This window comes from Pristiophorus japonicus, chromosome 7 (assembly GCF_044704955.1).
Source record: "Pristiophorus japonicus isolate sPriJap1 chromosome 7, sPriJap1.hap1, whole genome shotgun sequence".
NCBI classification, from domain to species: Eukaryota; Metazoa; Chordata; class Chondrichthyes; family Pristiophoridae; genus Pristiophorus; species Pristiophorus japonicus.
Genome location: NC_091983.1, coordinates 73,545,606 through 73,570,680, shown reverse-complemented (window position 1 = coordinate 73,570,680; position 25,075 = coordinate 73,545,606). Strand labels below are relative to the sequence as shown.

The 25,075-nt window shown below is 43.5% G+C and overlaps 1 protein-coding gene across 1 annotated transcript in view; it reads right to left on the bottom strand.

Moving 5' to 3' along the window:
• atad2b (ATPase family AAA domain containing 2B) overlaps positions 1–25,075 on the bottom strand; it is a 177,420-nt gene that overhangs the window by 29,804 nt on the left and 122,541 nt on the right. Inside the window, exons 18-22 of the mRNA XM_070884187.1 lie at positions 23,320–23,506; positions 21,851–22,036; positions 15,882–16,017; positions 8,908–9,104; positions 2,604–2,715 (exon numbers count right to left, since the gene is read on the bottom strand). Coding sequence (XP_070740288.1) covers positions 2,604–2,715; positions 8,908–9,104; positions 15,882–16,017; positions 21,851–22,036; positions 23,320–23,506 — 818 coding nt within the window. The remainder of the gene's footprint in view (positions 1–2,603; positions 2,716–8,907; positions 9,105–15,881; positions 16,018–21,850; positions 22,037–23,319; positions 23,507–25,075) is intronic.

The following is a 25,075-nucleotide window of genomic DNA, read 5'->3' as shown; positions in this document are numbered from 1 at the left end:
GAGGAGGAGAAGGGTGGGCAGGAGGAGGAGGAGAAGGGTGGGCAGGAGGAGGAGGAGAAGGGTGGGCAGGAGGAGGAGGAGAAGGGTGGGCAGGAGGAGGAGGAGAAGGGTGGGCAGGAGGAGGAGGAGAAGGGTGGGCAGGAGGAGGAGGAGAAGGGTGGGCAGGAGGAGGAGGAGAAGGGTGGGCAGGAGGAGGAGGAGAAGGGTGGGCAGGAGGAGGAGGAGAAGGGTGGGCAGGAGGAGGAGGAGAAGGGTGGGCAGGAGGAGGAGGAGAAGGGTGGGCAGGAGGAGGAGGAGAAGGGTGGGCAGGAGGAGGAGGAGAAGGGTGGGCAGGAGGAGGAGGAGAAGGGTGGGCAGGAGGAGGAGGAGAAGGGTGGGCAGGAGGAGGAGGAGAAGGGTGGGCAGGAGGAGGAGGAGAAGGGTGGGCAGGAGGAGGAGGAGAAGGGTGGGCAGGAGGAGGAGAAGGGTGGGCAGGAGGAGGAGGAGAAAGGGTGGGCAGGAGGAGGAGGAGAAGGGTGGGCAGGAGGAGGAGGAGAAGGGTGGGCAGGAGGAGGAGGAGAAGGGTGGGCAGGAGGAGGAGGAGAAGGGTGGGCAGAGAGGAGGAGAAGGGTGGGCAGGAGGAGGAGGAGAAGGGTGGGCAGGAGGAGGAGAAGGGTGGGCAGGAGGAGGAGGAGAAGGGTGGGCAGGAGGAGGAGGAGAAGGGTGGGCAGGAGGAGGAGAAGGGGGGCAGGAGGAGGAGAAGGGGGGGAGGAGGAGGAGAAGGGGGGCAGGAGGAGGAGAAGGGGGGGCAGGAGGAGGAGAAGGGTGGGCAGGAGGAGGAGAAGGGTGGGCAGGAGGAGGAGAAGGGGGGCAGGAGGAGGAGAAGGGGGGGCAGGAGGAGGAGAAGGGGGGCAGGAGGAGGAGAAGGGGGGGCAGGAGGAGGAGAAGGGGGGGCAGGAGGAGGAGAAGGGGGGGCAGGAGGAGGAGAAGGGGGGCAGGAGGAGGAGAAGGGGGGCAGGAGGAGGAGAAGGGGGGGCAGGAGGAGGAGAAGGGGGGGAAAGAGAGGGGGGGAAGGAAAAGGGGGGGGGGAAGGAGAAGGGGGGGGAAGGAGAAGGGGGGGGAAGTCGGTTCGGTTCGGGTCGGGGGGGGGGGGGGGGAGCGCGCGGGTCGGGTCCAGTCCGGGGGGGGGGGGGGGGGGGGAGGGGGGAGGGGAGAGTTTTGGGCGCCTGGAGCTACTGCACATGTGCCGGCACTGTTTTCAGCGCAGGGACCTAGCTCCACCCCCTACAGCTCGTGCTGCGCCACGCCGAGGGCCAGAGGACCAGCAGGGAGCCGGAGAATCTGGAAGGTTTTTTTAGGCGCACTTTGTGGCGTGAAATAATGTGCGTCCAGGTCGGGGCTGCGCCGTTATAGGCGCGGCCCGAAACTTGGGCCCTTTATTTCTAATGGTTCTAGCAATCATTTTTGCACTTTATTGTAGATTAACCTTCTTTCTTGATAGTGTCTGCCTTTTCCTGGTCTTTGGTTCATATATGTCACCAAGGTCCAGCATCTACACTCACCTGCTGCCTACATTCCACTCTGGGATCTACTTCCCTCCCTGTACCCCCACTTCCCATCTAGTTTAAATGATTTTATAGCTGCCTCAATTTCTTCACAAGTTCTCAATATTGCTAAATAGTTTAGGTGCTGCCCAACTCTCCTGTATTAGTCTTTTTTTCTGAAAGTAGTCCTAGTTCACTTACAAAAATATCCTGGGGGCAGAAGTTAACTCTTTTTTGCATCCCATTCACCAGGGAACGGCCAGCATTCTCGCCCCGGGCAAAATTGCCCCAGAGATTTGGGGGGGGAGGGGGGAAATGTGCGGGTAGTGTTGCGCCCCACGATGACGTGCAACAGGCAATGACATCATCGCTGTGTGCTCCGACCTCTTTGCAACCTGTGGGGGAAATTGCCCAGTAGGCCGAAAGGCTGGCGTGGGCTATCAACACCAGACATCTGCCGCCGGGGCACCCCTTAAAGAGGAGGCAGTGTGCGCCCCAGGCTACCATTTTATATTGTCGAGTCGACCGTGGCCCTCGCCTCGACCGGGCCGCCATCATGCAGCCCGGCACTCCCTTTTGGGTGCCGTGCTGCTGGCCTGGTGGGGCATGTCCCTGGTGGCCACCAAAGGGTCTGCAGAGTGTGCAGCGGCCCACCCCTTTAACTGGAGGGGAGGGGCATTGTAGCATATTTGCGCTATGCGGAGCTGCCGCGTAGCGCTGGCCTCAGCACCGCGCTGCCGCCCCGGGAGCATCCCTCAAACAAGGTGGAGCCCGAGACAGTGCTCCGCCTCATTTCAGGGGCGCAAAGCCCAATTCCATGCCAGAGGCAGGGCTTCTGGGTCGGGTGATAAAAGTACCAATCGGGGTGCAGGCTGATTTCGGCCCAGTTATTTTCACACCAGATTGCCAGACTCATTTGCATTCTCAATTTTCTTTTCAACTCCGCTCTTTACCCAAACACCACAAGTATTCCAGAGAACATAACTTTGCATTTTCTATCTTGGGGTTTTAAGGATCCTCAGGTATGTCAGTTTTATGGCTCCAATATTACTTTCCCCTCTGTTGTTTACCTCTCCGTACCCCTGTCCAGTCCTATCCACTTCAGTATCCTGTCGAACTGTTCCTCAGTATGCACTGTTCTAGCTCCAGGTAGACAACTCATTATCTTGTTGCATTTATGACCCACTTTGGACTACAATCTCGGAGTTGCTGATTAAATTTTTGACCTAAACATCTATAGCTTTCTAGCTACCTTTATTCCTTCTGGAATGTTGACAGTGTCTGCTACCTGCTCGTTATTGTAGCTTCAAGTAGCTTTACAGGGTTTCTTACTTTGGTGTTTTAAAGAAAGTTTTACAAACCAATTTTAATCCAGACAGTATTCCCATTTTCTTGGTTGCTCTCAGCATTTGTCTCCGTAGCAACCTGTCTCTGCATCATTCTTCAACTCCTATCCCTAATAATTCACTCTCGAGTTCCAATACTAACCCAGCCATTTCACTAGTGTGTGATGATTCACTTAAGGTCTAGTTCTATCCACTTCCACTGGAGAACCCTCTAAATGTTGTAATTTTGTCTGCCCTTTACCTTCCTCTCTAAAGCCACAACCCTTTCCTTAAAGTTTTTGATCAACAATTAAATGTTGAATCTCTTCACCCATTAAGCATAACTCATAGCTCCAGGCTTAATTATAGTACCCTCAACTGTTCCCCTATTATTTTTACCTCTGTCATTTACCCCCTTTTAATTTTACTTTAAGTGCTTCCAATTTGATTACAGATCTCTTGGGTGCCCCCTTTTTACCATTCACACATCTACCATAGGAGCAAACTCGAGTGAGACCACAGCGAGCGGAACTGAATAAAGAACGCGGTGGGAAAAAAAATTGAAATGTGACATCACAGGAGAGCAGGTAGGTGAGCTTTTCTTTGCTGTCTAAGTTAGTGAAGGAGATTAAATTAAGAGCTGAGAAACTATAACATGCTGGTACTTATTAAATTAATAACTTAGAACAGATATAGTAATTAAATAATAAAACTAAAATATCGATTGAATAAAAGCTTTCACTAATTAATTAATAAATAAACAAGGTTAGAGATGGCAGGGCAGGTGGTGTGTCATAACTGCAGCATGTGGGAATTGGCGGAGAGCATCGCCATCCCGAGCAACCACATCTGCAGTAAGTGTCTGCAGCTCGAGGAACTTTGGCTCAGAGTTGTTGAGCTGGAGTACGAGCTGCAGACATTGCAATGCATCAGGGAGGGGGAGTTACCTGGATACTTTGCTCCAGGGGGCAGTCACACCCTTAAGGTTAAATAGTAATTTAGAGTTAGTCAGTGGTCAGGGACAGTAGGGTGTGACTGCGAGTCAGGAAGGTATGGGGACCCAGGATATAGTGATGGAGGAGCCTCAGCCCTTGACCCTGTCCAACAGGTATAAGGGACTTGCTACCTGTATGGATGAGGAACAGGACTGCAGGGAGGATGGGCAAGCTGACCATGGCACCGTGGTACAGGAGACCATTCAAGTGGGGGTAGTAAAAAGAAATGGGGTAGGGGACAGTAGAGTCAGGAGGATAGATACAGTTCTCTGCAGCCGCGATGGAGTTCCGGAGGTCATGTTGTCTGCCAGGGTTAAGGCCATCTCCTTGGGGCTGGAGAAGAACTTGGGAGTGAGAGGATCCAGTTGTTGTGGTCCATGGCATAGGTAGAACTAAGAATGAGGTTCTGCTGAGGGAGCTAGGATCTAAATTAATAAGCAGAACCTCAAGGGTAATAATCTCTGGATTACTATCCGAGCCATGCGCAAATAGGCATAGGATCAAGCAGGTCAGAGAGTTAAATGCATGGCTAAAGAGTGGTGAGGGAAGAAGCAGTTTCAATTCTTGGGACACTGGCACCAGTACTGGGGAAAAAGGGAGTTATTCTGGCGGGACGGGCTCCACTTAAACTGGGCTGGGACCAGTGTCCTGGCGAATCAAATTACTAGGGCTGTAGATAGGGCTTTAAACTAAAAAATGGGGGGGGGGGGGGGCGAGGGGAAATTTAGAAAGTTATAAAGAAAGAACAAGGCAAGAGTGCAGACTAGCGATATGGGTAATGATAACCAGAGTGTGACAGGAAGGGACACAGCATACAAACATAAGAATGCACCAGCAAATAGGGTCAGAGTAGAGAAAAACAGTAATAGTAAAGAGACAAAATTAAAGGCTCTTTATCGGAATGCATGCAGCATTCGTAAGATAGATGAATTGATGGCACAAATAGAAATAAATGGGCATGATCGGATAGCCATTTCGGAGACGTGGTTGCAAGGTGACCAAGGCTGGGAACTGAATATTCAGGGGTACTTGACATTTTGGAAGGATAGGCAGAAAGGAAAAGGAAGTGGGGTAGCTCTGTTAATAAAGGATGTGATCAGTGCAGTAGTGAGAAATGATCTTGGCTCGGAAGATCAAGATGTAGAATCAGTTTGGGTGGAGATGAGAAATAGCAAGGGAAAGAAGTCACTGGTGGGAGAAGTCAATAAGCCCCCCTAACAAAAGCTAGACTGTCAGACAGAGTATAAATCATGGGGGCCTGTAAGAGAGGTATGCAATAATCATGGGCAACTTTAATCTTCAGATAGATTGGACAATCAAATTGGCAAAGGTAGTCTTAAGGACGAGTTCATGGCGGGACAGTTTCTTAGAACAATACGTTACATTTCTTAGAACAATACAGACCCAACCAAGGAACAGGCTATTTTAGATGTGGTAATATGTAATGAAACAGGATTAATTAATTATCTCATCGTAAAGGATCCTCTAGGGAAATGTGATCATAACATGAGAATCACATTCAGTTCGAGTGTGAAAAACTTGGGTCTGAAACTAGTGCCTTAAACCTAAATAAAGGCAATTACAAAGGTATGAAGACAGAGTTGGCTAAAATGGACTGGGAAAATAGATTAAAAGACCAGACGGTAGATAAGCAGTGGCAGACATTTAGGAGATATTTCATAATTCTCAACAAAGATATATTCCATTGAGAAAGAAAGACTAAGATGAACAATCAGTGGCTAACTGAGGAAGTTGGGGATTTTATCAAATTGAAAGAAAAGGCATACAATGTTGCGAAGATTAGCGGTAGGCTAGAAGATTGGGAAATTTTAGAAACCAACAAAGGATGACTAAAAAAATAACAAGGGAGAATATAGATTGAGAGTAAACTAGTAAGAAATATAAAAACAGACAGTAAGAACTTCTACAGGTATATAGAAAGGAAGAGAGTAGCTAAAGTAAATGTTGGTCCCTTAGAGGATGAGACTGGGGAATTAATAAAGGGAATCAAGGAAATGGCAGAGAATTTGAACAAATATTTTGTATCTGTCTTCACAGTAGAAGGCACTAAAAACATCCCAATAATAGTAGAAAATCAGGGGGCAAAAGGGAGGAAATTAAAACAATCGTTATCACTAGAGAAAAAGTCCGAGGCAAACTAATGGGACTAAGGGCTGACAAGTCTCCCAGACCTGATGGCCTGCAACCGAAGGTGTTAAAAGAAGTGGCTGCAGAGATAGTGGATGTATTGGTTGTAATCTTTCAGAATTCCCTAGATTCTGGAAAGGTCCCAGTGGATTGGAAAACTGCAAATGTAACGCCCCAATTCAAGAAAGGAGGGGGACGGAAAGCAGTAAACTACAGGCCAGTTAGCCTAACATCTGTCATTGGAAAAATGCTGGAGTCTATTATTAAGGAAACAGCAGGATATTTAGAAAATCATAATACAATCAAGCAGAGTCAACATAGTTTTATGAAAGGGAAATAGTGTTTGACAAATTTATTAGTTCTTTGAGGATGTAACGAGCAGGGCGGATAAAGGGGAACCAGTAGATGTAGCATATTTGGATTTCCAGAAGGCATTCGATAAGGTGCCGCATAAAAGGTTACTGCACAAGAGCTCACGGGGTTGGGGGTAATATATTAGCATGGAGAGAGGATTGGCTAACTAACAGAAAACAGAGATTTGGGATAAATGGGTAATTTTCAGGTTGGCAAACTGTAACAACCATTTACAATCTATATTAATGACATGGATGAAGGGACCGAGTGTATTGTAGCCAAATTTGCTGACAATACAAAGATAGGTGGGAAAGCAAGTTGTGAAGAGGCCACAAAGAGTCTGCAAAGGGATACAGATAGGTTAAGTGAGTGGGCAAAAATTTGGCAGATGGAGTATAAATGTGGGAAAATGTGAGGTTATTCACGGGTAGGAAGAATAGAAAAGCAAAATATTATTTAAATGGAGAGAGACTACAGAATTCTGTGGTACAGAGAAAACTGGGTGTCTTCGTACATGAAACACAAACAAGTTAGCATGCAGGTACAGCAAGTAATTAGGAAGGCAAATGGAATGTTCGCCTTTATTGCAAGGGGGATGGAGTATAAAAGCAGGGAAGCCCTGCTACAACTGTACAGGGTGTTGGTGAGACCATACCTGGAGTATTGCATACAGTTTTGGTCTCCTTATTTAAGGAGGGATTTACCTGTACTTGCATTGGAGGCAGTTCAGAGAAGGTTCACGAGGTTGATTCCTGGTATGAAAGGGTTGTCTTATAAGGAAAGGTTGAGCAGGTTGGGCCTGTACTCATTGGAGTTTAGAAGAATGAGAGGTGATCGTTTTGAAACATAAGATTCTGAGAGGGCTTGATAGGGTAGATGCAGAGAGGATGTTTCCCTTCATGGGGGAATCTAGAACTAGAGGGCATAGTTTTAGAATAAGGAGTCGTCTATTTAAGATGGAGATGAAGAGGAATTTCCTCTCTGAGGGTTGTGAATCTTTGGAATTATCTACCCCAGAGAGCTGTGGAGACTGTGTCATTGAATATATTCAAGGCTGAGATAGACAGATTCTTGAACTATAGAGAAGTCAAGGGAGGAAAAGCAATGAGTGAGGAGGACAAAAAATCTGCAAAAGGATAAAGACAGGCTAAGTGAGTGGGCAAAAATTTGGCAGATGGAGTATAAAGTGTGAAGTGTGAGATCATGCACTTTGGCAGAAAAAAAATCAAAGAGCAAGTTATTAGTTAAATGGAGAAAGATTGCAAAGTGCCACAGTACAGCAGGACCTGGGGGTACTTGTGCATGAATCACAAAAGGATAGTATGCAGGTACAGCACATGATCAGGAAGGCCAATGGTATCTTGGCCTTTATTGCAAAGCGGATGGAGTATAAAAGCAGGGAAGTCTTGTTACAGCTATACAGGGTATTGGTGAGGCCATACCTGGAATACTGCATGCAGTTTTGGTTTCCATATTTACGAAAGGATATACTTGCTTTGGAGGCAATTCAGAGAAAGTTCACTAGGTTGATTCCGGGGATGAGGGGTTTGACTTATGAGGAAAGGTTGAGTAGATTGGGCCTCTACTCACTGGAATTCAGAAGAATGAGAGGTGATCTTATCGAAGCGTATAAAATTATGAGGGGACTTGACAAGGTGGATGCAGAGAGGATGTTTCCACTGATGGGGGAGACTAGAATTAGAGGGCATGATCTTAGAATAAGGGGCTGCCCATTTAAAACAGAGATGAGGAGAAATTTCTTCTCTGAGGGTTGTAAATCTGTGGAATTCTCTGCCTAAGAGAGCTGTGGAAGCTGGGACATTGAATAAATTTAAGACAGAAATAGACGGTTTCTTTAACGATAAGGGGAGTGGGCAGGGAAGTGGAACTGAGTCCATGATCAGATCAGCCATGATCTTATTGAATGGCGGAGCAGGCTCAAGGGGCCATATGGCCTACTCCTGTTCCTATTTCTTATGTAATGGGGAATAGGCAGGAAAGTGGAGTTGAGGCCAAGATCAGATCAGCCATGTTCTTATTGAATGGCAGAGCAGGCCATATGGCTTACTCCTTTATGCTCTTATGTCTTTTAATTTTTACTTCCCTTGGTTGCACTGAAGGCCATTTTAGCTTATCTCAGATGGTTCCCTTCAACTTACACTTGTCACATTGGCCCCCTTTTAATTTAGCATATCCCAATTGTACTCATGAGCCATCCAATGTGGATATGCAATCAAACTAATTTCTGTCCTCACCTAACATTCACACAGGTGCCTCTTCCATGAGAAATTACTAGATGCTGACCGAGTGCAGGAACCCTGCTAATTTTCTTCAAGCCTCACTCCCTTCATACTGGCTGTAGTGCCACTCCTGAGATGTAGTAACTCAGCAATGATCAGGAATCAAATCTGGGATGATCTTGGTTCATATGGCGTATCATTTACACTTGGATATCTTGGGGGAGTCATAAGCATAGCCAATTATTGAAAGGGTCCCCTGGCAAAAAACTCTCCTTACATCAGCTGTTACAAATGAAGAATTTTAAAAACTACCTTAACTTACCTCTTCAATATCCACAGGCTTACTAAAGATATTAAAACGTTTGTCAATGGCAAGTCTTTTGGTAATATCCCTGAGAAATAGTCGAAGTTCCCGAAAGGTATTTTCCTCCTGTTCTTCTATCCGTTTTATTTCTTCCTCTTGTAGTTGTCTTGGTGTAGGAGGCAATGCTAGTGGAAGGACTTCCAAGGCAAGTAAAGCTGAAAAAGATACAGTAGTGACAAAATGTAACTTATCTGTATAACGTTTATTCAAAATGTAAATTTAAAGATGTATTATTTTACCTTTTAAAGTTTATATTCAGTTTTCTCTAATGATTATCTTCAAAATAAACAATAGCAAACTTAAACTAAATGCCACATTTTGAAAGAGTATGTTAATTATTTGAGCTTCCCCAAGCAAGATTGTAGGCTTTTTTTTTGCTGGACACAACAACACTAGGTACCAATCAGTTATCTACACATATGCACTTTCCAGCAGAGATCACAGAAAGGGGATCAGGAGCAGGCATTCTGGCAAATGTTATCCTCTCTAAGAAATATTAATTGCAATATTCCTGACACACAAGTGAATTCAGCTAACTCAACACAGAGCAAGGGAGAAAATCTCTGGGCTTTCCCAAGTACCATATAATGCAATGCACTTATCTACTGAGCCATTGTATAGCAATCTACAAAATCATACACCTAGAAAAGAAATTTTCAGGCAAAAGTTTCAATCTTGAACAAAGTTTGCTACATGTTAGTGCAGTGAAGTAAAATCACACTGCTCAGATCAAAAATATCACACATTCAGGGGTGGTTAAAAGGTTGACTATTTATAGAGCCATCATTACTCAAATAGAATCCTACATCGTCTGAAGTCGTTACCAAGCCATGTTCAATTAAAATAAAATTACACAAGGATCAGCCTCCCTTAAAGCTCTTGGTGTACATATTTTCCATTTCTAGTTACGTTCAATTTGATGTTTTCCATGAAGCCTATAATGCATTCACTACCTTTGGTGTTATATCTTGATTCAACATGTCATTGCTCAACACCAAGACCATCAAATAAAGCTGACTGTCTTTCCAATATACTCAGAGTATTAGGAGAAACAAGAAAATAAATATTTGTTTCTATTAACAGGAAGGACCATCCAGTGCCACTATTGGATTTTGAGCATAAACAAGAGCTGGTGAATGCCCAGTGATGGAAAAAGGTCTATCATTTTGTACCCCCAAATGTGGAAAATATTTTGGTGTACATCTTCCACTAGAGGATCATTCACCAAACTGAGCATTGGCTGTTGCTTTAATTAAAGCGAGTTGTAACTATAATTTTACCTACAGTTCAATCACAAGCCTACAATCGTACAAGATTATTGTGCCTTGACAAAGGCAGTCCCAATCATTTTTATTAATGTAACAGACAACTTTTTAAAAATCCGTAAGAAGATGTGAGCATCGATGGCAAGGCCAGCATGTGTTGCCAATCCCTAGTTGCCCTAAGGTGTTGGTGGTAGGCCTTCCTCTTGAACTGCTGCAGTCCATGTGGTAAGGATGCTCCCACAATGTTATGTAGAGAGTCCAGGATTTTGACCCAGCAACTATGAAGGAACGGCGATTATATGTCTAAGTCAGGACAGAGTGCGAGTTAGAGGCGAACTTGGAGGTGCTGATGTTCCCATACATCCGCTGGTCTTGTCCTTCTAGTATACACTAGAGCCATGGTACAGCAGTGATGGAGGGATAGATGTTTATGCTGGTGGATGAGGTGCTAATCAAGTGAAGTGGGCTGATTTTTCCTGGATGGTGTTGAGCTTCGAGTATTGCTGCAGCTGCACCCATCCAGGTCAGTGGACAGTATTCCAGAACTCTCCTCACTTGTACCTAGAAAGGCTTTTGGGAGTCCAGTGGTGAGTCACTCGCCTCGGAATACGCAGCCTCTGACTTGCTCGAGTAGCCGCACCCTTTATGTGGTTGGTCTAGTTGAGTTTCTGGTCAATGATAACCCTCAAGGTCTTGATGGTGGGAGATTCAATAATAATAATGTCACTGAATTTTAATGGGAGCTGTTTCAGCTCAGTTTTGTTGGAGATGGTCATTACCTGACATGACTGTTGTATTGTGTGGTATCCAACAACAAAATCCCAAAGCATCTCAGAGCCAAAACATACATACCACTTTGAATTTGAGCATGGTGATGTGCCAGATTGATTTTCCCACAGACTATCTGCTTTGATCCATTCATTCTGTAACTGGGTCCCCCATCATTACAAGGAAGCATCAGTCACCAGTAATAACTGAGCATAGTGTGTGTGCAGCAAAATCCCCTGAAGGACACTATTCCTAGGACCAGTAACTCCGATCCAGAGACAAGGGCGAACCGATCTCAACTAGTGGGAATAAAGATGGTCTGTAGGAAGACCAAGCATGGAGTGTATTCACTAGAGATCTCAGAAACAGTTCCTCATTTGGGATGAAGATGGCTGCAGCACTCAGAGATACTATTCCATTTTTGATTTGTGAAGAGAAACCAATCTGAATGGCTGCGAATCAGAGTGGAGCAAAAAGACACGGCTGCTGGAACAATACTTCTATTAATGTCATATCTTACCTTAGCTCTGCATAACAATGCATGCAGTTGACAAAGTAGAGCTGCTAGACTGTGACAACTACCTGCTGAATGGCAGCCTGAGCAATCTCTCAACAGCAAGCCCTTATGAGCCAATTGTCTATTTGCAGATGTGCATGTGTCACATTATGAGATGCACTGTAATAACTGATGGTACTGTGTGAAAGCCTGGGGAATGAAGAAAGACGAAAGGGAACACACTATTTTGATAGCTGCAACCCTAAAAATTGAACTGAATATAACTATTTAGCGATATGAAATTTAGCATCTTGCAAGTCTCATGCAACCAGCCAGTCTCGTAGGCATGCTGCCTAAATATTCTGCAGCAGTGTTATCTTGACCTGAACAACTTTCAGATCAAGAACTGAACAGCATCTTTCCCACTTTTTGAAACTATGTAACATTGTCAATAGAACCAATCTAGTCGTGATCTGGATTGATCCACTCAAATGCAGTTGATAACAAAACTATTTTGGCTACCAGTCCCTCAGGCGATCAGAGCTGGCGTGATTACAAAACCAAGGCTTCCACACAAAAATGTACAGAATGCATGTAGCTCACGGTTTCCAAGACCCAAGGTACTGTCAGGTTACTATCACACACAGCCACAAAGCCTAAGTCAGCTGCCCATCTGGATCCCTTGTGTGTTTGGGAGGAGGGTAGGTGGGGCTGGACTTGCTCGGGACGATAGAGGGTAGTGGAGCTGGACAGGCTCCACAGCACTGTCAAAAGCAAGAACCGCAAAGTTTGGGTCCAAGACAAACGATTCCCTTGCACAACATCTGGTTGTGGAGCCGATGACAATTTAAAATGGTCACCAAGAGTGAAGAGGGAAGTGAGGATGAATTTATTTATGCTGGAGCATAGAATGCACTGCCACAGGGATTAGCTAAGGTAGAGACCATTGTATCTTTTATAGGGAAAACTGGATAAATATTTCAAGCAGGGCTAGTGGAGAAAGCAAGGCAGTGGAATTTATTTTGAATTGCACTTGCAAAGGTCCAGCACAGACACAGTGGGTCAAATGGCCTCCCTCTGTACTGTGAACTTCTATATTTTTATGGTACTCAGTGCCCTGGCCAAAACTACAAATAGACTACTATTGTAGTCTGGGCCTTGAAATGTACATAGAGTGGCAAGTCCCAGAATTGGAGGCTGTGTTCCGGAGTGCGAAATCACAAATAATACTTATAGCCCTGCAAAGCTCTTGTATATCCATTTGTCTGAAGTCTCTGTCTCAAAGTGTATCTGGTCCAAATAGAGGAGGTTAGGTCAGATCCCATGAAGGACAAAGACAAGAGACTGTTGAGACATCTGTGCAAAGGTTCACCTTCCATTGGAATGAACATCTGGGGCTGACATACTTAAGTCTCTGGGAATATAGAAACATAGAAAATAGGTGCAGGAGTAGGCCATTCGGCCCTTCGAGCCTGCACCGCCATTCAATGAGTTCATGGCTGAACATGCAACTTCAGTACCCCAGTCCTGCTTTCTCGCCATACCCCTTGATCCCCCTAGTAGTAAGGACTACATCTAACTCCTTTTTGAATATATTTAGTGAATTGGCCTCAACAACTTTCTGTGGTAGAGAATTCCACAGGTTCACCACTCTCTGGGTGAAGAAGTTTCTCCTCATCTCGGTCCTAAATGGCTTACCCCTTATCCTGAGACTGTGACCCCTGGTTCTGGACTTCCCCAACATTGGGAACATTCTTCCTGCATCTAACCTGTCTAAACCAGTCAGAATTTTAAATGTTTCTATGAGATCCCCTCTCATTCTTCTGAACTCCAGTGAATACAAGCCCAGTTGATCCAGTCTTTCTTGATATGTCAGTCCCGCCATCCCGGGAATCAGTCTGGTGAACCTTCGCTGCACTCCCTCAATAGCAAGAATGTCCTTCCTCAAGTCAGACGACCAAAACTGTACACAATACTCCAGGTGTGGCCTCACCAAGGCCCTGTACAACTGTAGTAACACCTCCCTGCCCCTGTACTCAAATCCCCTCGCTATGAAGGCCAACATGCCATTTGCTTTCTTAACCGCCTGCTGTACCTGCATGCCAACCTTCAATGACTGATGTACCATGACACCCAGGTCTCGTTGCACTTTCCCTTTTCCTAATCTGTCACCATTCAGATAATAGTCTGTATCTCTGTTTTTAACCACCAAAGTGGATAACCTCACATTTATCCACATTATACTTCATCTGCCATGCATTTGCCCACTCACCTAACCTATCCAAGTCACTCTGCAGCCTCATAGCATCCTCCTCGCAGCTCACACTGCCACCCAACTTAGTGTCATCCGCAAATTTGGAGATACTACATTTAATCCCCTCGTCTAAATCATTAATGTATAATGTAAATAGTTGGGGCCCCAGCACAGAACCTTGCGGTACCCCACTAGTCACTGCCTGCCATTCTGAAAAGTACCCATTTATTCCTACTCTTTGCTTCCTGTCTGCCAACCAGTTCTCAATCCACGTCAGCACACTACCCCCAATCCCATGTGCTTTAACTTTGCACATTAATCTCTTGTGTGGGACCTTGTCGAAAGCCTTCTGACAGTCCAAATACACCACATCAACTGGTTCTCCCTTGTCCACTCTACTGGAAACATCCTCAAAAAATTCCAGAAGATTTGTCAAGCATGATTTCCCTTTCACAAATCCATGCTGACTTGGACCTATCATGTCACCTCTTTCCAAATGCGCTGCTATGACATCCTTAATAATTGATTCCATCATTTTACCCACTACTGATGTCAGGCTGACCGGTCTATAATTCCGTTTTCTCTGTTAAACATGTCAAACAACATCATCTCACCCTGCAACTGGTAAACATAGGCCTTCAATAAGTTATTATTTTGAGAGATGCTGAGAGTGGTAGGCTAATGAAAGGCTCAAGGTGCATTGGGAAACTTGCCCATATTGATGGGCAGTGATATGGGCAACAGCGACACGGATGTCAGATGGTGCCAAAGGAGAACTTGTTCTTTTCCAGGATAATGTCTTGGTACCCGAGGGTTATCTGATGGTTCAGATCGAAAAGGAAGTGGCTAGCAAAAAGCTTTACTTGGCTCGGTTGCATCTGGTGCCAAGGAGGATTTCTGTTTGTTGTCAATTGTGGAAGATTGCATGAAATGGGTCTAACTGGAGGAAATGCAGTCAATCCTGAGCAGTGTCAATCTGAAAAGAGGACTGTGTTTGACAGGGTGGGGGATGGGGGGGGAAAGAGAGAGAGATATTATAATGCAGCTTTCTTAGAATTTATTTTGATGTTCCTTGGTGCCGATTGATACAGGGACCTATAATGGAGCAGCAAAGGTTTCTTTGATGGAGAGTCAAAGTGCCAGCAAGAAAATTGCTGTCTGATGCTGGAATGATTGATGGACTAATGTCTTTGAAGGAGGAAAGGGTGGTGCCAGAAAATATTGGTTGCTCTTTGCCAGATGGTGTTGGTTCATCAGTAATGATACCAGACAATAATGCTAGCTGATGATGGTGGGGGGTGGGAAGGGGTATACCAACAAAGACCATTGTTGTATTTTCTCATTGTTTATATCAGGGAAATAAGCATGACCAAAGAACAATTTCAGGCAAATGGTGAGCGAGTAGCCAGGTATTTGATGGAAAGGCATGTGAAACAGCTAATGTGGCTACCTGCCGGTGCACTGGTTGAAGCGGTTATTAGCCATGATCATATTCCACTTTTTTTCAAAATCAAGAATTAGTACCAATCTTATTTGAAGAATACTGAAAACCAGTATCAACGATCAAAGATGAAATAACAAATTAAAATGGGGAAGAAAAAAAGCTTTAATTTATATAATGCCTTATCGTGACTCTCAAACTTCCTAAGGGACTTGATGTACAATGAATTGTTGCAGTGATCTATGTAATTGGATGCAACAACCATTTTGTGCCCAGCAAGGGTCCACAAATAACTATTTTTGGTGACATTAGTACTGAGTATAAACTATATAATGTTGCACACATGAATGCCAAAAGCATTCCATACAAGTGAAAAAACTGATGCCTCACAATGGGATTAGCTACTTTATACTGTGCAGCAGTGGGGTTGGTCATATGGATGTTGTATCACAAAATATCTTGAGGGGAGGTCATCCCACCTGTGATCCAAATCCGAGTTATAAAAATGGCCTGCTACCAACTATTCAGCAATGTGTAAAAAATGCAATAAGAATGCTATGGTAATATACTCCTTATTGGCACTACCACTGTAGAAATATTCTGATCTGTAGATGCATCATATTTAGTTTGCTCATCATGGTATTACACCATTTGCAGTTTGAACACCTTGATTAACACAATTTGTTTTTCTCTGTCATTTGCTCTTACCAGCTTTTTTCTTGCGAGGTGGAGGCTTTGCTGCTTGGTTTAATATCAAATCTTCAAAAAACTTTGTTCGTTCATTTTCTTCGGGTCTCTGCAAATCTATAACTTCCCCATAATTGATTTCAAAAATGCATTTAACCTTAATTTTCAGTAGAAAAAAAGAAAATCCATTAGAAGTAATATCTGTCCTTATGGCAGGCTTATAGGTCAAATGGAGCACATTATTGTGCCACTAATAAATTATAGGATGTGCCATTACAAAGAATAGGCAGGTTAATAGATCAAACCTAGCAAATGAAATTTAAGTTTCTACCACTCACAGAAACATAGAAAATAGGTGCAGGAGTAGGCCATTTGACCTTTCGAGACTGCACCACCATTCAATAAGATCATGGCTGATCATTCACCTCAGTACCCCTTTCCTGCTTTCTCTCCATACCCCTTGATCCCTTTTAGCAGTCAGGGCCATATCCAACTCCCTCTTGAATATATCTAACGAACTGGCATCAACAACACTCTGCGGTAGGGAATTTCACAGGTTCACACAACTCTGAGTGAAGAAATTTCTCCTCATCTTGGTCCTAAATGGCTTCGCCCTTATCCTTAGACTGCGAACCCTGGTTCTGGACTTCCCAAACATCGGGAACATTCTTCCTGCATCTAACCTGTCTAGTCTGATCAGAATTTTATATGTTTCTATGAGATCCCCTCTCATTCTTCCAAACTCCAGTGAATACAGGGCCAGTCGATCCAGTCTCTCCTCATATGTCAGTCCTGCCATCCCGGGTATCAGTCTGGTGAACCTTCGCTGCACTCCCTCAATAGCAAGAACGTCCTGCCTCAGATTAGGAGACAATATTCCAGGTGAGGCCTCACCAAGACCCTGTACAACTGCATTAAGACTTCCCTGCTCCTATACTTAAATCCCCTAGCTATGAAGGTCAACATGGTATTTGCCGTCTTCACCGCTTGCTGCACCTGCATGCCAACTTTCAATAACTGATGTACCATGACACCCAGGTCTTGTTGCAGCTCCCCTTTTCCTAATCTGCCACCATTCAGATAATATTTTGCCTTCATGTTTTTGTCACCAAAGTGGATAAGCTCACATTTATCCACATTATACTGCATCTGGCATGCATTTGCCCACTCACCTAACCTATCCAAGTCACCCTGTAGCCTCTTAGCATCCTCCTCACAGCTCACACCGCCACCCAGCTTAGTATCATCTGCAAACTTGGAGATATTACTCTCAATTCCTTCATCGAAATCATTGATGTATATTGTAAATAGCTGGGGTCCCAGCACTGAGCCCTGCAGCACCCCACTAGTCACTGCCTGCCATTCTAAGAAGGACCCGTTTATTCCAACTCTCTGCTTCCTGTCTGCCAACCAGTTCTCTATCCACATCAATACATTACCCCCAATACCATGTGCTTTAATTTTGCACACCAATCTCTTGTGTGGGACCTTGTCTAAAGCCTTTTGAAAGTCCAAATACACCACATCCACTGGTTCTCCCTTGTCCACTCTACTGGTTACATCCTCAAAAAATTCTAGAAGATTTGTCAAGCAGGATTTCCCTTTCATAAATCCATGCTGACTTGGACCGATCCTGTCACTGCTTTCCAAATGCGCTGCTATTTCATCTTTAATAACTGAGTCCAACATTTTCCCCACCACCGATTTTAGGCTAACCAGTCTAGAATTCCCCGTTTTCTCTCTCCCTCATTTTTTAAAAAGTGGTGTTACATTAGCTACCCTCTAGTCCATAGGAACTGATCCAGAGTTGATAGACTGTTGGAAAATGATCACCAATGCATCCACTATTTCTAGGGCCACTTCCTTAAGTACTCCTGGGGATTTATTGGCCTTCAATCCCATCAATTTCCCTAACACAATTTCCTGACTAATAAGGATTTCCTTCAGTTCTTCCTTCTCGCTAGACCCTCGGTCCCCTAGTATTTCCGTAAGGTTATACGTGTCTTCCTTCGTGAAGACAGAACCAAAGTATTTGTTCAATTGGTCTGCCTTTTTTTTGTTCCCCATTATAAATTCACCTGATTCTGACTGCAAGGGACCTACATTTGTCTTCACTAATCTTTTTCTGTTCACATACTCTATTTTCTCCCTCCTAATTAAACCCTTTGTCCTCTTCTGCTGAATTTTAAATTTCGCCCAGTCCTCAGGTTTTTTGCTTTTTCTGGCCTCTTCCTTGGATTTAACACTATCCCTAATTTTCCTCGTTAGCCACGGTTGAGCTAGCTACCAGTTTTATTTTTACTCCACACAGGGATGTACAATTGTTGAAGTTCATCCATGTGATCTTTGAATGTTTGCCATTGCCTATCCACCATCAACCCTTTAAGTATCATTCGCCAGTCTATTTTAGCCAATTCACGACTCATACCATCGAAGTTACCTTTCCTTAAGTTCAGGACCGTAGTCTCTGAATTAACTGTCACTCTACCATATTATGGTCACTCTTCCCCAAAGGGCCTCGCACAACAAGATTGCTAATTATGCCTTTCTCATCACACATCACCCAGTCTAGGATGGCCAGCCCTCTAGTTGGTTCCTCGACATATTGGTCTAGAAAACCATCCCTAATACACTCCAGGAAACCCTCCTCCACCATATTGCTACCAGTTTGGTTAGCCCAATCTATGTGGATTAAAGTCGCCCATGATAACTGCTGTACCTTTATTGCACGCATCCCTAATTTCTTGTTTGATACTGTCCCCAACCTCACTACTACTGTTTCGTGGTCTGTGCACAACTCCCACTAGCGTTTTCTACCCTTTGGTATTCCGCAGCTCTACCCATACAGATTCCACATCATCCAAGCTAATGTCCTTCCTTACTATTGCATTAATTTCCTCTTTAACCAGCAACGCTACCCCACCTCCTTTTTCTTTGTCTATCCTTCCTGAATGTTGAATACCCTTGGATGTGGAGTTCCCAGCCTTGGTCACCCTGGAGCCATGTCTCCGTAATCCCAATTATACCATATCCGTGAATAGCTGCCTGCGCAGTTAATTCGTCCACCTTATTACGAATACTCCTCGCATTGAGGCACAGAGCCTTCAGGCTCGTCTCCAACATACTTTGTCTCTTTAGAATTTTGCTATAATGTGGCCTTTTTGATTTTTGCCTTGGGTTTCTCTGCCCTCCACTTTTACCTTTCTTCTTTCTATCTTTTGCTACTGCCCACATTTTACTTCCCTCTGTCTCCCTGCATAGGTTCCCACCCCCCTGCCATATTCATTTAACTCCTCCCCAACAGAACTAGCAAACATTCCCTCCAGGACATTGGTTCCGGTCTTGCCAAGTGCAGACCGTCCGGTTTGTACTGGTCCCACCTCCCCCAGAACCAGTTCGAATGTCCCAAGAATTTGAATCCCTCCCTGCTGCACCACTCCTCAAGCCATGTATTCATCTTAAGCTATCTACCATTCCTACTCTGACTAGCACGTGGCACTGGTAGCAATCCTGAGATTACTACCTTTGAGGCCCTACTCTTTAATTTAACTCCTAGCTCCCTAAACTCAACTTGTAGGACCTCATCTCGTTTTTTAGCTATATCGTTGGTACCCATATGTACATTAAGCAACATACTTAAATGCACATTTGTTGTACATCACCATTAATGTGCATATATCATTGTTATGTTGCATATGACATTCAGAACTGCTGCTAAATAGCTGAATTCATAATAAATGTGCATATTTTAGACTTGTCATTTTAGTAACCATGGAAACTGTCAACAAGGGCAGTGCTCGCAGATTTGAGACAGTAATCAATAGTACTGGCAGAAAGAGCAACTTGTATTCTTGTAAACTGAATACTTTGAATTGAAGACGTCAATTATAAATGATTTAGCTTCACAAAAGTTTAAAATTAGAGTACATTACTACTTTTTAAATGCTCAGTTATGTACCAGAGCCTCAGATGAAAATGGTGTATTTTTTTTTTAAATGGCCCTCTTATTACCATGCTAATATTTAAAGCTATATTTGTATGAAAGCACTGCCATTACTTTTAGATTGCATCACAATGGTCCAGATTTTGCATTGGGCATGATGCCGTACTCAAGAGTACACCGTCATACCACCTTTGAAATATACCGCAACTTCAGGACTTTCGTATGCGCTTGCACATTCGTTAAATCCAGAACTTGTGATCTGCCATGGTAGGTCTTGACAGATCATCCGCACTGCCTTGGAAATACCAATTGCTGGTGCAAAATTGGGCTATTTGCCCAGCAATTATGGCCATTTTTCTTACAATTAGTGAAAGCAGGCACAGGAGACCGTTTCACATCTTAAAAGATCTCTACAAGTGGTGACACAACAGGCTGTTATTTACACTGCAGTTGAAAAATCACCACTGCATTTCCCTGATACCAAGACAAACGGAGGATAGCACCGTTTACAATCTTATCAATCGATTTTGGTTGGAAATGCATTGCAAAATGATTAGTCCACAGCCAGTTTTTTTATTCACAGTATTTATAATGCGTATTAAGCTCCCTCTTGCAAGTTTTCTTAACAATGCTACAAAGCAATTTTAGGAAATGAGAAAATATCTGTCACTTGCAATAAAAAAGGTTGATGAATAACTATTCGCTTAATAGAAACTGACTGCAGAGCTGTTTGAATTGATTTTGTGGATATACAGAGAAAAATATTCTCATTCATCCTGTGAGGTTTGTGTGTGATGAGTAAAGCTTTTTGTGATGATGTTTTATGTTAGAACAAAGAATCTAGCATACAGACAATTTTAGGCTAATTAATAGCAAATGTATATTATGTACATTTGGGTAGAGGAAACTTTTAGTGTCGGTCTAGTTTCATTTTAATCACTTGGGAAGTTGAATAAGAAAGCTAAATAAAGCGAAGATCTATCAGATTTCAGTAACCAACCTTTCAACTCAAAAATGAACATAATAACGTAATGCATCTATAACAAGGAAAATAGATTTATCTATTACCAGTCTAATTAATATATTTTAATCCTGAAAATTAACATTGAAGCTGGGAATCTTTCTGAAGTTCAACAACATTACTTGTCGGCATGTTAGACCTTTACTGACTATCTAAACAGGAAGTTGTATATATAGGGACTAAAATTATGAGTTTGGCTGAAAAAAAAACAAAATGCTGATATGAAATAAGTTCAAGTATCAGTTTAATTAAAAGTTTATAGAAGTTTTTAAACAGTTTTCTGTTGGCGTGGCTTAGTTTGGCCAGCTTTTGTGGGCCTGGCTTCCCTTGCGCACAGGCTGTATGCTGCGCTCCTGGCCTTCCTGGTGTAATATGCAGCGCAGAAGACCAAGTTGTGCCTCGCTCAAGGTAAGTTCATATTCTTTTCGTAGCTCGCCGGCGTACTCCATAGTTATGCCGCTGACCGCAATTTTTGTGCCAATATAAACATTCTAGCTTCATATTGGTATTGTTGCACAGAACAAACTGTCAGCGTTTGGAACTATGCAAATTTCACTGAATTTGCACATCTGCACTACAGCTTTCCTTCCCATCTTCCAAGATCTGAAGCAATGTTCCCTCTAATTTTTTTTAAAAATCGTGTGAGGTCCCTTTAAATTTGCTGCGTCGTACATGCAGTGTCGTTTCCAGCGCAACAGCTGGTGAGCGACCTGCGCGGGACCTCGCGATCGACTGACACCTTAGGGGGAATGCTGATTTGAAGTTGGGTAGCAATACATGAAATAAACTCTGATACTGAGGGACTATGCTACACAAGGGCTGGTATTTTCCCTGATAAAAAAATTCTCGATATCCCTATTGTTTGTAATCTCACCCACACTTCTGTAAGAGTTGAATAATTCACTCAGAAGAAAATCCTTAGCTCCGCATTTAATTTAATATCAACTTTTGCAGATGTTAGATGCACATATTTATCATACAACACAATTTCTGCAAATATGTAGTTTAGTGAAGTTGATAACCTACCTCATCTGGCAGCTCAACATATGTTGTTTCAGAGGTAGCCAATATTAAAATAGGGGAAAAGGATGGTATGTCCTGAAGCAGAGTCAGAAAAGTAGCTCTCACTGTATCACTGACTGCATCCCACCACTCTCTAATGTGAGGCACATAAACTGCACTTGGTACTGTACGACGTGCCTCGCGGAAAACCTAGAGAAAGAGAGTGAGCAATAAGGAAAACGGGGTGGGTGGGAAGAGAAAGAAAAGGGCAGACAGAGAGAAAAACAAACAGTCGTTTAGAATTTTCAACATTTGGGGCCCAAATTTGCCCTGGAGTTGATCTGTTTTTTTTGGAGCAACTTGATTTTTCTGGAGTATCTTAAAAATCCCCATTCTGCATATTTAATTTACACCAGTGTAAGTGGGTTAGTTAGGATTTTTTTTTAGTTTAGTTTTTATTTTTCAAAAGGGGGTGTTACCAGCCATTTGGGCCATTTAAGCCAGTTTGGACAGCTAATAGTTGCTCCAAACTAACTTAGGCCAGCGTATGTGGCCACATGGCCGTACAGAAAACCCCTGCGGAGAGTTAAGAAATCAGCGCAGGTAGCCAGAGATAGGGTGGGGGGGGGAGGGGGTAGAGAGGAAAGTGGAGAGGACCTTGCAAAGCACTAAACGCCTTCACAACAATATTCAAGAAGCATAAAAACCATCAGTAATAAATTTTAAAAATAATCTGAAGTCCTACCTTCATAACTCGGCCTGGGAAGTCAGCGGGCCTGCCGGTGCGAGAGGCCACTCTATTGGGGAAAGGTGCGGGTAGGGGGGACGCCCGGGCGGGAGAGCGCGCAGGGAACTGGCACACAGCAGGCTGGGCTAGCAGAACACAGAGGCTGCAAGAGTCAACTCCGAGGGACTGGTGGACTTCTCCTCAGAGGACTGCTGACTCACTCTCTCTTCTTTCTCTCCCCCGCCCCCCCTCACACCGATCAAAACACTCCTCACTAAACAAAGCGCAACCATCAATAAATTAAAAAAAAACTCAAGTCCTACCTCGGCCCGGGAAGTCAGCGGGCCGGCCGGCCGGGGAAGCCACTTGGCCAGGGATAGGTGCGGGCTCTCTCCATGACGTGCAGCAGCCCGGCGCGCGTTGTGACGCCACTCGGCCCGGGATAGGGGTGAGACATCAGGTCCCACGCTGCAGAGGAGCCACTGCGTATGCGCAAAACCTCCAGTGCGCATGCTTTAAGCTGCTGGCACTCTTGAACGCAGGGCCCTAGCTCCGCCCCCTAATTGAATTGCCATGCCGCGCCAAGCACAATCGACAGAGCAGTGAGAATACGGGGATATCTTTTCAACATCGTTTTGAGTGTAGGAAGTCAGCGCACTTCACGTGAGTGTGCTGAAAAAACCGGAGGGCCAAATTTGGGCCCTTAGTTTATAAGTTATCCATTTTAATCATGTGAACTAGGTTTTCTCACTTCTTTCATCCTCACCTGTGCGCATGACTCCTCTGGTGTTTTGGCACTAACAGAGTACAATGCTGGAAGATCTAACCTATGCACAGAGAATTTCTCAAGTGAATGCAGCAGAGCAGGAGCAAGATGTGAACTTTGTCCAGATCCCTTGTTTCCACAAAGAAGCAGCCGAGGACGATGGGATGTTGGCTGGTGATGTGCTGACCTGCAAAAATAAATCTTAGACTGAGTATTTCATAATCCAAACTTATACAGGTTATCGTGTTTATATTTCTAAGACTCCAACTCTAACTTTTCAGATGAATTAAGTTGGAACAACTCCACATTTTTAGGCTAACAGAAAAAAAGTTAAATATTTGAACCTTTCAGTAACCAAGATACATGTTCCTACAACAGTGTTTGGGACTATAACCAAGATTTATCACACTAAAGGATCTTAGCACTCTAATTTAGAATTTTAATTTTCTGGGGTGAGAGTAGAATACCAATTAATTTTGTGCTTAATAAAAATGCTAAGTGGAAAAAAAAACAAGCCATCATTCATTAAAATATTTTAGTGCTTTTTAAAAAAAAACATACAACAGTGGTATGCTGGTACTTTTCTTTGTTAAATTATTGTTACCCAACCAAGTAGCACAGTAATTAAGACCCATCATCTGTGGCTGCACATTACTATCTGAGTCTTTGGTTCAGTTAGAGAGGCTATTTTGAAGGAAGGTCCTTTAAGGAAACAACAAAATCAGAGCAAAGCATCATGCAACAAAAATTCCATGTCAAATGTGTAAAACTGAAAAATCTTGTATGGATGCTTTTAACAATGTTTCCTCATAATTTGGGGCTTATTAGCAGCACCTCTAGAACTGTATTAGGAGGAACATAATCTTTATAGTAAACACATTTTTAAAAATAAGAACTAGTTCTACTAAGTGCTGCGTTTTACTTTCAACAGTGAATATAGTTTGCAAAGCTGAAACCTTCCAGAAGATGGCAACATACTACAAACTTTTTTTTTTAAAAAGAAAAATCAGTTACACAATCCAGTAATTCATAGAGGATTAGATAAGTATTTGTTCTGAACAATTAAATCAACCATTCAAGCAGTACACATCTGATTAGCTTAGGATGAACATTTTCCACAGGTACAACTTTTGATTAGCTACAAGTATCATTTTTGATTCACTGCAAAACTGCTACAGACAATGGAGATTTTGGAATCTTCACTATCTAATCTACTATGCCGAAACCAACAGAATGATGGTCAGGATTGCAAAAAAGTTGAGTGCAGAGTAAATGCATCAATTTGGAATACAGTACAATGTATTCCTTTTTGTTGTAACAAACGTGTTTCCTTTTATTTACACACAAACTTATAATGACGGTCTCATGGAAAGTAAAGTTACTACCATTCAAACTTTAAAAGTTGTCTGGTAACGTCAATCATAAACTCATATACAAATATATAACATTATTTTGAATTCACACATTTGGGGCCACTAGGGGGGGTATAGTCTAAAATTAGAGCCAGGCCTTTCAGGAGTGAAGTTAGAAATCACTTCTACATGCAAAAAGTGGTTGAAGTTTGGAACACACTCCCACAAACGGCAATTAATGCGAGGTGAATTGTTAATTTTAAATCTGATACGAATAGATTGTTAACTAAAGGTATTAAAGGATATGGAGCAAAGGTATATGAAGCTAGGCCACAGATCAGCCATGATTTCATACAATGTCGGAATAGACTTGAGGGGATAAATGGCCTACTCCTGTGCCTATG